Here is a 12,125-nt window from a genome sequence, read left to right on the forward strand (position 1 = left end):
GACTAAAACTAGCTAGATTTTTATTTTCTGATTATTTTACAAGGCTGTGTTTTAAACATTTATTATAATAGTGCACAACAGTAAAACGTCACTTTCTGTCAGTTGATATAAATGTGAAACTCTGCTCAAATACCTAAGCTGCTTTAAATACATAAATACATTATCTACGCAGCCTCGTAGTCTGTGATTGAAGCATTGGTTTTCTGTAATTAAATATTAATAATAAATACTTTAATTAGCCTTTTGAGTAGCTAACCTCATGAAGGAATGTACAGACTGCCGCTTATTTGAAGAGACTAAATTTCCATCTCCTCTGAAACTTGTAGAGCAGAGAGCGACGGTCCCATCCGTCCATTCACATCTGAAGACATGTTGTTCTGGACTCTGCCTGACTGGAAAGTACTGCTGCTGATCGTGCTGCTATGGGACTGCCTCTGTGCTTTGGGGCTCAAACCCACGAGATGGCCACTGTACTCACAAAAGCCTCTGCTCCTTGCTTGGAACGCCCCGACTGAGGACTGTGCCCCGCGGCATGGTATTCGCTTTCAGCTGGACCTTTTCCAGATTGTGGCCTCTCCCAATGAGGGCTTTGTTCGGCAGAACCTCACCATCTTCTACGGGGACCGCTTGGGCTTGTACCCCTACTTTACACCAGACAAAACGGCGATGAACGGGGGGCTGCCGCAGGCGGCCAGTCTTACTAAGCACCTGGAGAAGATGCCGGAGGGGGTGCAGAAGTACATAAGGGAACCGGGGGCCAAGGGTCTGGCCGTTATTGACTGGGAGGAGTGGCGCCCACTCTGGATACGTAACTGGGAAACCAAAGATGTGTACCGCCGACATTCTCGTGAGTTGGTGCGTCAGAAGAACCCCACCTGGCCTCCGGAGAAGGTGGGGAAAGTGGCCCAGCAGGAGTTTGAGATGTCTGCCAGGAAGTTCATGCTGGAGACGCTGAGGTACGCCAAGAACCTGAGGCCCAACCAGCTGTGGGGTTTCTACCTGTTCCCCGACTGCTACAACCACGACTACAGGCGCACTCTGGAGAACTACACGGGCCGCTGTCCCGATGTGGAGGTGGCCCGCAACGAGCAGCTGAAGTGGCTGTGGACTGAGAGCACGGCCCTCTTCCCCTCCATCTACATGGCCGCCGTGCTGCGTTCCTCAGACTCTGGACGTGAGTTTGTCCGGAACCGAGTGAAGGAGGGGATGCGCCTGGCCTCATCAGGCGATGGGTTGGCACGTCCTGTCTTTGTGTACACCCGGCCCACTTACACCAACTCCCTGGAACAGCTGACAGAGGTGATACTCCCACTTTAGAACCACTGCCAGTCCTTCCTGAAACATTTCTTTCATTCTTTACCAATCTGCTGAAGTTTAGAATGACTAATGTGTTGCTGTGCGGGTTCGGTCATTTATGATAATGATCTATGATAACATTTAGGAAGCAGAGGATATGGACTTTTTGTTCCAAGATTAACTCTCAGTGACCATGTAGAATTCAGCATTCTCTCTCTCTCTCTCTCTCTCTCTCTCTCTCTCTCTCTCTCTCTCTGATCAGTGCATGGAGCTATAGCTCTGCTTTTCCTTATCAGCAGTCACAGTAATTTCCTGTTCTGGGAGCTGACAGGCATCCAAATACCTCTCATTTATGTTGAGTGCGCAGGAAGGGTGTTGGTCAAGTTGAAAAATCTTGCTAACACCCTATAGACCATTCCTTTTGGAAGAATGAACTGATAAGAGCTGGTGCTGCGCTTCACACACAGTAGCCCCACTAACATCCTGACCCTGTCATAGTGATACTGAACAGTGTGTTTTTCCTGTGCAGTCTTAGAAATGTATGAGGTTGAATGCGCCGGGGGGTTTAAAGTGCTGTATTGTCTTTCACAGACCGACCTCGTGTCCACCATCGGGGAAAGCGTGGCTTTAGGAGCAGCTGGGATCATCATGTGGGGAGATGCAGCTTATGCAAGCAGCAGAGTAAGCATCTGCACGCTAATTGTAAAACAAACACAATATTCACTCAGACACTACTTACAGATTTGACCATAAACATCATCTGGTAAGTTCTGACTCTGCTGCTGCTGGCAGTGATGTGTCATCTGATAACTAACAATTATTCCTCAGGGCTCCGGTTAAAACGAAGTGTCTTGAGTCACATGGATGTTCTCAGATACACAGGAGATGCGTTTGTTTTTTTCCAGTCACATTTATCATAAAATCAGCCAGTTATGAAGAACCAGTTGTTGCAGCATATCTCACATTCACTCAAACTGAAGAAAATGAGACACAATAGTTTTTGTTTGCCGGGATGATCGTGGTTCATACTTGAGTCTTTAAATAGCTAAAATAATTACTCACAGAGAACGACCGAACACTTCTGCACACAGTTGATGTCAGCTGTCACCGATGGAACATAAGTTGGAGATTATATGTTAATATTTCTGAGTGAGCAGGATTGTGGTGCAGCTGCAGAGTAGTTTGAAAGTAAGTTTTTTTTTTTTTTTTTTTTTTTTTTTTTTTTTTTTTTTTTTTTTTTAAATAGCCTGGCTGCGTATGCGTCTGAACGTGTTTTAGCAGCATTCTGGTGTTTAAATGTAATGCCTTTCTTGAAGTAGCTGAAATAAAGCAACTGAATGCTGTTGAGCAGAGAAACAAATAGATGTATAACATTTAAAATCCACTGTATACCAAACACATTATTACTAGATCAGATTGTGAGCTTACAATCACGTGTCTTTTGTCTTTTGGTCTATACTGTATATTTGTTTCGCTCTCCAACTATATTTTTCATCTTCAGTTGCTGTGTTTTGTCCCCGTCTGATTAAAGCTGGACAAATATATTTAAAGTGTAATGTAGGCCACAGCCTAATACACTGTCAGACAGACACTTTATCATCCATTAAGGAAATGTAAGTCTGGCAAATGTTGAATTATTGGACAATACTCAATAAAACTTTGTGTTACTTAATGACACTTTTCCCCGCTCTGACTCAGGCAAGATAAATGTGTCCACTCCACATGTACATGCATTCATATTTCTACGTCCACTGGATTCAAATGGAGGCTCGGCCTTTTGTTTACCTGTTTCCGTGGTGAGTCATGGCACCTTTGCCTTATTGATGATGGCTTCTTTCATTCACCAAGCACGAGCTCAAGTCAGAGTAAACAAACTCAGAGTTGATTGAACAAACTCTGCTATTCAGGAACCTGAAAACTCTTGAGTTTCCCATCTCATGGTTAGTCAACTCAGATTTCAGGGTTGGGCTTTCTGAAAGTGGGCCTTAAATACTTCTTCCACCACTGAATGTTACACAGAAAGCTGTTGAAATACTTTAAAAGTCACACCCCTGATCAGTGTATGTTTAAACACAGGCAGGTTTTGTGTTAAAGGCCGACAGTGCAGACCTGTCTTACTGTGAATCTTGAAGTGAGTGATGACTGTTTTTTGTTTCTTTTCCTTTTGTCCTCTCCAGAACAGCTGCTCTGACCTGGATTCGTATCTGCGGGGTCCGCTGAGTCAATACCTCCTCAACGTCTCCACGGCAGCAGAGCTATGCAGCCAGACGCTGTGCGCTTCTCACGGCCGCTGTCTGCGCCAAAATCCAGACAGCCATGTTTACCTGCATCTGCACCCTTTCAGCCACACTATCGTCACGCAGCGCGGTAAGCCGGCGGTCGTCGGTGAGCTCGGCGAAGAAGAGAAGAGAAGCTTTCGAACCCAGTTTCATTGCCAGTGCTACAGCGGCTATCAGGGAGAGGGCTGCGATCAGACAGACCCTCTGCACCAAAGAGGGGCGGCATCTCAAATCACGGCGTCGGCACTGCAATGTGTCATCTTACTGATTGTCTCTCTGCTCCTCTGTTAACACACCATGTAGATAGGGCTGTGTTTTATACGTCTAAATACTGGAGCATACGAGATGAACACGTGAGGAGTGTCCTTTTTTTTCTTTTAATTGCTGTAAAATATGGATGACACAAAGTGAAATTGTGAAAGAAACACTGTGGGAATTGCAACGTTATATTTGTTTAAGAACTTTTAATCTTTTTTTTTTTAAACAATTGAGGGCTCGCTGGAAATGACCTTGTTTACATTTTGCTCTGTTTCCTCTCGGTCACTGTTTCCCAAGGTGTCAAATTCCATGTTTCTCATAGAGAGGACATTTGTTGGGAATGTGAGGAACAAGTTAATGTATGTCAGCAGGTGTGTGGTGAAGGTGGAATTGATGCACTTAAGTCTGGTAATAGCACAATGAATTTTAAGTGCCTGATCTTTTTTCAACATGACCTCTGACATCTGATGTTTTTCTGGAGGCAATCACAGTATTACTATTTATTTGAATGTATTTTTAGGTGTTTTGTATGATATTTTCTTATTTTTGTGTCCAAATCATGACTACTAGTTTTCTCTTAAAAAAGTACTTTCTGTATTTCAGAAGCTATTTTACATCCGAATCTAAAAAGCAAATGCTGACACTTTGTATGTTCCACAATTTCACTTACATGACCGCCTCTCTTTTTATTATGTTTTCTCAACTTTGACTTTTGTCCAAGTAAATAAACTTTGTTAATATCCATGTGTAATTTCTTTTAAGATTGACACAACACAATGTAGAGGGGAGAGACAACTTTGAAGGCAAGGCAATTCATATTATAGAGCACGGTTCATACACGAGATAACTTAAAGTGCTTTACAGAGGCATACAAATATATTAAACACAAGACTTTAAGAAACCATGAAAACTGCATTCATAAGGCAATGAAAACACAAGCAGAAAATGAGGACCAACAAATAAGTCGTTAAAAATTAGGAATAAATTGCTTTTTAAAATGAAAGCTAACAGTATGTGTCCAATTTATTGAAAAGCCACCGTAAACAACATTTTAAGCCCTGATTTAAACGAGCCGCCGGTTTCATCAGACCTCAGGTATTCAGGAAGCTTGTTCTACAGATGCTGAGCAAAGAAAGTGAACGCTGCTTCACCTTGCTTGGTTTTGATACTGATACTGGGAACACTGCTTGTCCCAGATGACCTGAGGGGTCTGGATGCTTCATAGCATACAAGTAAATCATAGATTCATACCATTTAATGCTGTTTCGACAAGTAATAGCATTTTGAAATCCATCCTTGAACTGAATTTGGTATTCAGATAACAGAGGTTTGGTTCTGCTGTTTGCAGTTAATAAAAGACAAGCATCTGGAGGGGAAACATGTCATCATTGTCCATTAAGGGGAGGCAAATTGTCTTTGTCCACTAAGGGAGGCAAAGCCAGCGAGTCCTCAGGGAGGGAAACATTTTGCAGGCTGCTGCCTCATACCCCTTCCCCATGTAATTGTAGGGTGCCGTTAAGCCAAGAGTTATTTTTACTGCTTTTAAGAGTCGAGCAAGGCATACATTTAAATTGGCAGGATGAAGAGTTCATTATGGCTTGCTTGACAGCTATTTAGTGTAGAACTATATTGCCTTTCCAGGTCAAGTCTCTTCAGTAAACTGCTTATTTTCAGCTACTTTTTAATTTTTTTCAAACAAACTGAAAACTGTGTTCAGACTTTTAATTTGCCTGTAACTTTAAATCTGCTCCTTAAAATGATCTGCATTCCTGTATTTGGCCGGCAGAGATTCTGTGCACATTTGTGATTGGTTGTTTGAAAACATTTGCTCGCTTCTGATTGGTTGGTTGAAAGTGCTCACTTTTGTTCCTTCCCCATTCCTTTCTCATGTATGTGTCATTCAGATCATGAGACTGCTGCTGGATTTTCACTTCACGTTCAGACCACAGAGTAGTCTTGCGAATCGAAATCCTCATCCAGTTGTTAAATAGGTAAGTTACTGTTTGTCATTTCGTCCAAGATCATCGTGTCACACTACATGAATGCTTTAGTTCCATGTAGCTTCACCACATCAACATGTGTGGTTATCTGGGAAACCATGCTGGATTTTTAGACAAATAAATAACATGTAAAGTCAAAAGCTGACTTATACAGAGTCTGAAAAAACTGCTAATTTGCTTTGAGTTTTGATCTTACAAACATCAGTTGCATCACAACTTGAAAAATGTAGTAATTTTGCAATATCCTGTCATGATACTAACCGCCCACTGATTTGATTGGCTCCTGGAATGGAACCTCCACCTTTTCTCCATCTCTTTGTTTCTCAATTCACAGCAAAGACCACAGACTGTAAAGACACACAAAAAGTGACAACAGAGAGTAAACCAAGATTTAAGCTTTATTCATACGTTATGACACAGTCAATAGTTATCTTTTGTGTAATATAATCATGGTGGCAGTTCAAGCACACACATTTTAATATAGTAAATTGCATAGCCACCTTCGCCTGCAGGAGAAGCTAGCTAACTTTGTTAACATCACACTGATACAAATTAGCTATGTTAATGCTACGCAAACAATTAGTTAGCTTAGTTATCACAAATAGTTTAATTGAATTCACAAATAATGGTAAAATGATTTAAGATTTTAACGAAAAGTAAGTTAAAAAGTCATTGATTTGACTGACATGAACAGGACAACAAAGTTACTGGTCCAAAAAGAGAAGCTACTGGTTGTTTCTGTACTCCTGGATATCAGCAGTGCAATGTTTTCCTTTTTTTGCAGGGATGAGTTCCTTTCATCATGAGTTCCTTTCATCATGAGGTGCCGCTTTTCTTAAACCTGATCAGCCTTGTTTCAGGGCTGCAGTTTGCAACTTCACCTTTTTCCCATGTGCCTTTCCTCACTGTGTGGAACGCTCCTACTGCCAGCTGTCTCTCTCAATATGGCGTGGACCTCGACTTGGGCACGTTCAGCATCGTCCAGAACAAGAACCAGACCTTTATGGGCGAAAACATAACAATCTTTTACTCTGAAAAGCTCGGCCTGTATCCCAGGTACACCAGTCAAGCGGTGGCTGTCAATGGCGGGGTGCCGCAGAACGCCAGTCTCGATGAACACCTCAGAGTGGCCTCTGACAATATCCGCACCTGGATCCCTGACGGGGATTTTCAGGGTCTGGCTGTGGTGGACTGGGAGAGCTGGAGACCTGTATGGGAGAGAAACTGGGACAGTAAGCAGGTGTACTGGGTGGGATCAAAAGCACTGGTGAGGTCCAGGCATCCCGACTGGAGCCCTGCGCAGGTAGACGCTGCCGCTCGGGTAGAGTTTGAGAAAGCTGGGAGGAAGTTCATGGAGGAAACGCTGAAACTCGGGCAGCAGGAGAGACCAAATGGGCTGTGGGGTTATTATGGTTTTCCCAACTGCTACAACTACTACAGTGACAAAAGCACAAACTACACGGGGGAGTGTCCTCCTGCAGAGCTAAAGAAGAACGACGAGCTGTCGTGGTTGTGGAACATCTCCTCTGCTCTTTATCCTGACATCTACCTCAGCCTCGAGCTGCGACACCTCGACAGAGAGGTGCTCCTCTACACCCACCACCGCATCCTGGAGGCCATGAGAGCAGGAGCTCTGCTGACTCCATCAGCACCGCCTGTGTTCCCGTACGCTCGCATCGTTTACACATACACGTTAGATTTCCTCTCTCAGGCAAGTGGCAGATGTTTTAACTCCATGCACTTTTGGGATTGTGCCGGTTTGGTCTGAACGTTCTGCCTAACCTCTTGTGTTGTCTTCCTGCAGGAGCACCTGGTCTACACCATCGGAGAGAGTGCTGCTTTAGGATCTGCTGGGGTGGTGCTTTGGGGCGACCATGCCCTCTCCAAATCTCAGGTAGGCCAACAGTTACCGAGATCGATTGGATGGCTGTCAAGGTGATCCGCTCTTCACTTTCTTGGTTCTGATACCATGAAATACCATGAAACCATGCACGCAGTATGTTTCAATACCTGCCTACACGTTTTGTGTTTATGATCGTGTATATTTCTCTTTATTGATCAAGAGTATTTTCTGAAAAAAACGACATAAACTGGAGCAGAGCTGTGTGACATGTTTTAATTTTGATGGTGTGTGTTCTTACAGTTAGACAATTTAAAAACAAGAACAGCAACTTGACCCCTTTTAGTCAATTTTATTTTACCAATATGTTTTGGATATTTACCTCCTTCCTCAGAGTTAAAAAAAAAGTTTCTTTAAAACTATTTAAATTGTGCATTACTTTATTGTTGTAGTTCATGCATTAGAATTGTTCTTCTGGCATTATACAGTATCTCTTTTATTGTCAGCAAATCCCATCCAATGGCACTCCTACTGAATACATGCACATTTTAAACATGGAACACAAGTATATAGTTTCTTTTTTTTTATATAAGGCTAAATAATTTCCTCAAACTTGCTTCTTTCCTTCTTTTAGGTCATTTGTAATACTATCAGATCCTACATCGATGACACTCTGGGTCCTTACCTGGTGAACGTAACGGCGGCGGCCGTTCTTTGCAGCCAGACCATTTGTTCCTCTCAGGGAAGATGCCAGAGGAGGAACCCGACCTCGAAGGTCTACCTCCACCTGGAACCTGCCGCGTGGAAGGTGGTGTCTGAGAAGAAACCAGGCAGACGGCAGAACTACAGCGTTATAGGACAGATGAGAACACTCGAGGTAATGTTCTTGAAGTCTGAGTTTCAGTGCAAGTGTTACCCAGGGTGGGGCGGTGAGAGCTGCTCCAAAACAATTCAGGGATAAAAGACTTTGCTGGAGGGAAAATGTTTGTGTTTTCTACCTTTTCCTTGATTTACATGGGAGATGATTTGGATTAAATCCCCATTTAACAATTGAAGCAGACTAATGATGTAATACTATACTAATTAAGGAATGTTGTTTAATTGCATAAAATGTGTCTGATGGTTTTACCATCAGAGTTGCAGATATCAGCCTAAAACTGTCTGACCTTTCACTCTCAAAGTCCCCCTCCACTCAAAGTTTAGCTTATTGTTACTTCACTATGATGTTTGAGCTTCACTGTGCAGTATGCTGTGTGTGCAGGGTTTGACACTAGAAAACACTGAAGACGTTTGTCCATGCTAACATTAAATCTGAGTTGAATTTGTGTATGTAGAGCAGGATTTCGGGTCAGCTTACACAAGTGTGATGTGGAAACTTGAAACCTCCAGTACACAAACACAGAAGCTGCAACGCAAGTCGCATACTTTTTCTTTTTACTTTTAGTACATACTACAGCCGCCCTTACAAAGTACACACTGTTGCATGCAGTTTGCATTCAACTGTGACACACTACTTCCTCATAACATGGCAAAGGACTATGGGTCAGAATAGCTACAAAAGCATGATGATGTGCATACTGCGAAATGCGACTGGATGTAGTCAGACTTCCTGGTATTTCTGTCATACTGCATTTGACATATTATGTATCAAAATCTTTTTCTGGCATACTAAATATATGGTAGTATGGGTATTGTAACTCACAGTGAGAACGGACTTTACAGTGAAGTAGAAGACATCTTTTGTCCAGCAAGTTGAACTTTTGAAATTACCAATATTTGCACATTCATAGATTCTGGATTGTTTACAATGATTGTTAAGTAGTAAATTCTACTTATTTTGTGGAACATATTTCTCAAATAATAAAGAGTATTTCAGTATTAAAGTGTGTCTGGAGGATGTCTTTAATATTACCATTGTTGGGAGTTTAGTTATCAAGTAAACACAACTTACAGTTTTTTTGAAATTGCAAAACTACAATTTCTGAAACTAGGGCCCTCTCCTCTCTCTACACACAAAACCAAAAACATATATAATGCATAACGTCGTTTTTTTTATGCAAAAGTAAACACTTAATTCAAAACTATATAAACTTAATATTAAGGTAGGAACTCTCACTCAGGTGACAGGTGTTGCTGCACGGAGGAGGAGCACAAGCAGTTTTCTGGCCGTCACATGTTGCAAGGTAAACGCTGCGTTGTTTTTCTAATAATGTGTAGTTTGGCTTCATGGAGATTTATGGATTCTTGCATGTAACATGTTGAAGACCATGGACGGTGAGCAATAAATATTGCATCAAAGACAAAGACGCATTAGTTTTACTCTTGTTATTTAGGGTTAACTAGCTACGTCAATTAACCTCAGCCTGTTGATGCCCCGCCCCTCAGTGGTTTTGAGTTTAGATTTAACCGCTACTTTATGCCTCTGCTATTCTACATTTCAGTGTGACATATACTGTGAAAGCGACCTACTTTACAGTTACACAGAAGTTATCCAAAAATATATATTCTAGGAATCAAACTACTAAAGTAAAGGACCAGCTGTTTTGTTTGCCAGTTTAGTAAACACCAGATGTAATCCACATGTTGTAGCGGTGTTGACCAGCAGGTGGTGCTGTTGGACAGCTAACTAGAAGAGATGTAGCCGACATCAAGGTCAGAGCTCTGGCTGTTAATATTAATCACAAGAAGAGTCAAATCACCGCAGAGTAATAAACATATTTAACTTGGTATGTCAGATTCTGATAACTTTCCACCCCGAGTCTGCAGCCGCTGAAGTGTTCATGATGATGTAACTGTAACACAGAGAGAGCACAAGGTGACCTCGATTGTACACACCACTTGTAAATCAATGTCTTTATCTGATGGCCACCGCTGCTCCAAACTGGTGTCGTTGGTAGTAATTTCCTTCCTCTGTCCCCGGAGGACAGACTCCCACGAGGCCCCGCTGTTTCCTACTTCCGGCTTTATCATCACTTGCTGGATTGTGAGGAAATAAGCAGGAGACAGACATCTTTTTTTTTTACATATAAAGCCGGTGAGCTTTTTTAAAAAAATGTAATTTTAGTCTTTGGTGTTGATTGTTTATTTTCTTGAACCAGACAAACTGCTCAATTGGCTTCCAAAGACCGAGGACAGAATTTAATGTCTAAGCTAAAACACCGTATTTACCTGCCATTACGTGATAATGGCAGGAAAAAATACACAACAAGGCTCTCATACTGATTGACATTAAATGCTGCTTGTCAGTCTGTTCGTTATTATTATTGTCTTCACCCAGGCGGCTTAAAATCCAACTCCCTCTGTCCAAATACAGAGCAGGAATTATAATAATGATGTGTTTTAATCGGCTTGGGTTTATTAAAGTTTTTGTTTTGTTTGCAATATTAAAATCATATTCAAAATGTCACAGTTAAAATGTTCCCCCTGTGTTTGCACATTTAGACCATGAACGCCCAAAAAGCAAAACTTGTACTTGACGTGTTACAACAGGTTGAAATATAAACTGCTGTAAAATGTATATAACACGGTGAATTTGACACAATTTGAGCAGCCTTTTTTAAAATATCACAAACTATAGAATTACCTTTCAATGTCATAATACTTTCATATACTACCAGTCTGATCCGTTTATCTGGTTTGAATGTTCTTCTTTTTTCCTCCTCCCTCTGTCAGGTGTGGCAGGCCCTCTATTTCTCTATCCTCTCATCTCTGCATTTCTTCATTTTGGCGTCTCGCTCTGTCACCCCTCCGTGGTCACGTCTCCCCTTTCCCTGCTGCTCAGTCTAGAGATCGTCTCGCTTGCTCTTGGTTTAATAACTGTTTTGTCACGCTCTGGGTCTTTGTCCTTCAGAGGATTCGACTCTGATCAGGTTTCTTAAAGATCTGATGCGCACTTGTTTGCATGATTTATGTGCGTACATGTCACCAAAAGTCGCGTGCATCGATCAGGCTATTAAATGTGTAGTTCAAAGGAGTAGTTCGACATTCACTTGTTTACTTTCTTGCTGAGAGTTGGGTAGGAATATCGATGTCACTCTCATATCTGTCGAAATATGCAGCTACAACAGTAGATGGTTAGCTTAGCTTTGCCCAAAGACTGGAAACAGGGGGAAACTCTTAGCCTGGCTCTGTCTAAAGGACAAAAAGATGATGTTATTGAGCCACAAAGTACAGATCGCTGTTCATTTCCTGTTTCATATCAGTCGACTATATGGGACCTTACATAGTGGAGTATGATTGGTCAACTCTTGCCTACAATCAACTGATCGTCAAATCATGTCTCATTTTTCCCCCTTGTTTGAACTTTATGTATCTAAAGAAAAATAGTCTAAACAAATTATTGGCCGAGATTCATGTTACTGTCAGTCAGCTGTTGTTTCAGAATAAGGATAGCCCTGTTTGTTGAGTGTGTGTGTGTGTGTGTGTGTGTGTGTGTGTGTGTGTGTGTGTGTG

The 12,125-nt window shown here is 41.9% G+C and overlaps 2 protein-coding genes across 2 annotated transcripts in view; both read left to right on the top strand.

Annotated features, from left to right (window-relative positions):
• hyal2a (hyaluronidase 2a) overlaps nucleotides 1-4,575 on the top strand; it is a 5,129-nt gene extending 554 nt beyond the window's left edge. Inside the window, exons 2-4 of the mRNA XM_031848700.1 lie at nucleotides 327-1,299; nucleotides 1,888-1,977; nucleotides 3,474-4,575. Coding sequence (XP_031704560.1) covers nucleotides 370-1,299; nucleotides 1,888-1,977; nucleotides 3,474-3,866 — 1,413 coding nt within the window. The 5' untranslated portion in view covers nucleotides 327-369 and the 3' untranslated portion in view covers nucleotides 3,867-4,575. The remainder of the gene's footprint in view (nucleotides 1-326; nucleotides 1,300-1,887; nucleotides 1,978-3,473) is intronic.
• Nucleotides 4,576-5,732: 1,157 nt separating this feature from the next.
• On the top strand, nucleotides 5,733-12,047 carry hyal1 (hyaluronidase 1). Its single transcript, XM_031847545.1, has 4 exons — nucleotides 5,733-5,824; nucleotides 6,618-7,544; nucleotides 7,638-7,727; nucleotides 8,308-12,047. Exons 2-4 carry the CDS (start codon nucleotides 6,636-6,638, stop codon nucleotides 8,632-8,634), a joined length of 1,326 nt encoding a protein of 441 aa, XP_031703405.1. The 5' UTR covers nucleotides 5,733-5,824; nucleotides 6,618-6,635; the 3' UTR covers nucleotides 8,635-12,047.
• The last annotated feature ends 78 nt before the right edge of the window (nucleotides 12,048-12,125 follow it).

This window comes from Anarrhichthys ocellatus, unplaced genomic scaffold (genome assembly GCF_004355925.1).
Source record: "Anarrhichthys ocellatus isolate YVR2014 unplaced genomic scaffold, GSC_Weel_1.0 scaffold1, whole genome shotgun sequence".
Taxonomy (NCBI): Eukaryota; Metazoa; Chordata; class Actinopteri; order Perciformes; family Anarhichadidae; genus Anarrhichthys; species Anarrhichthys ocellatus.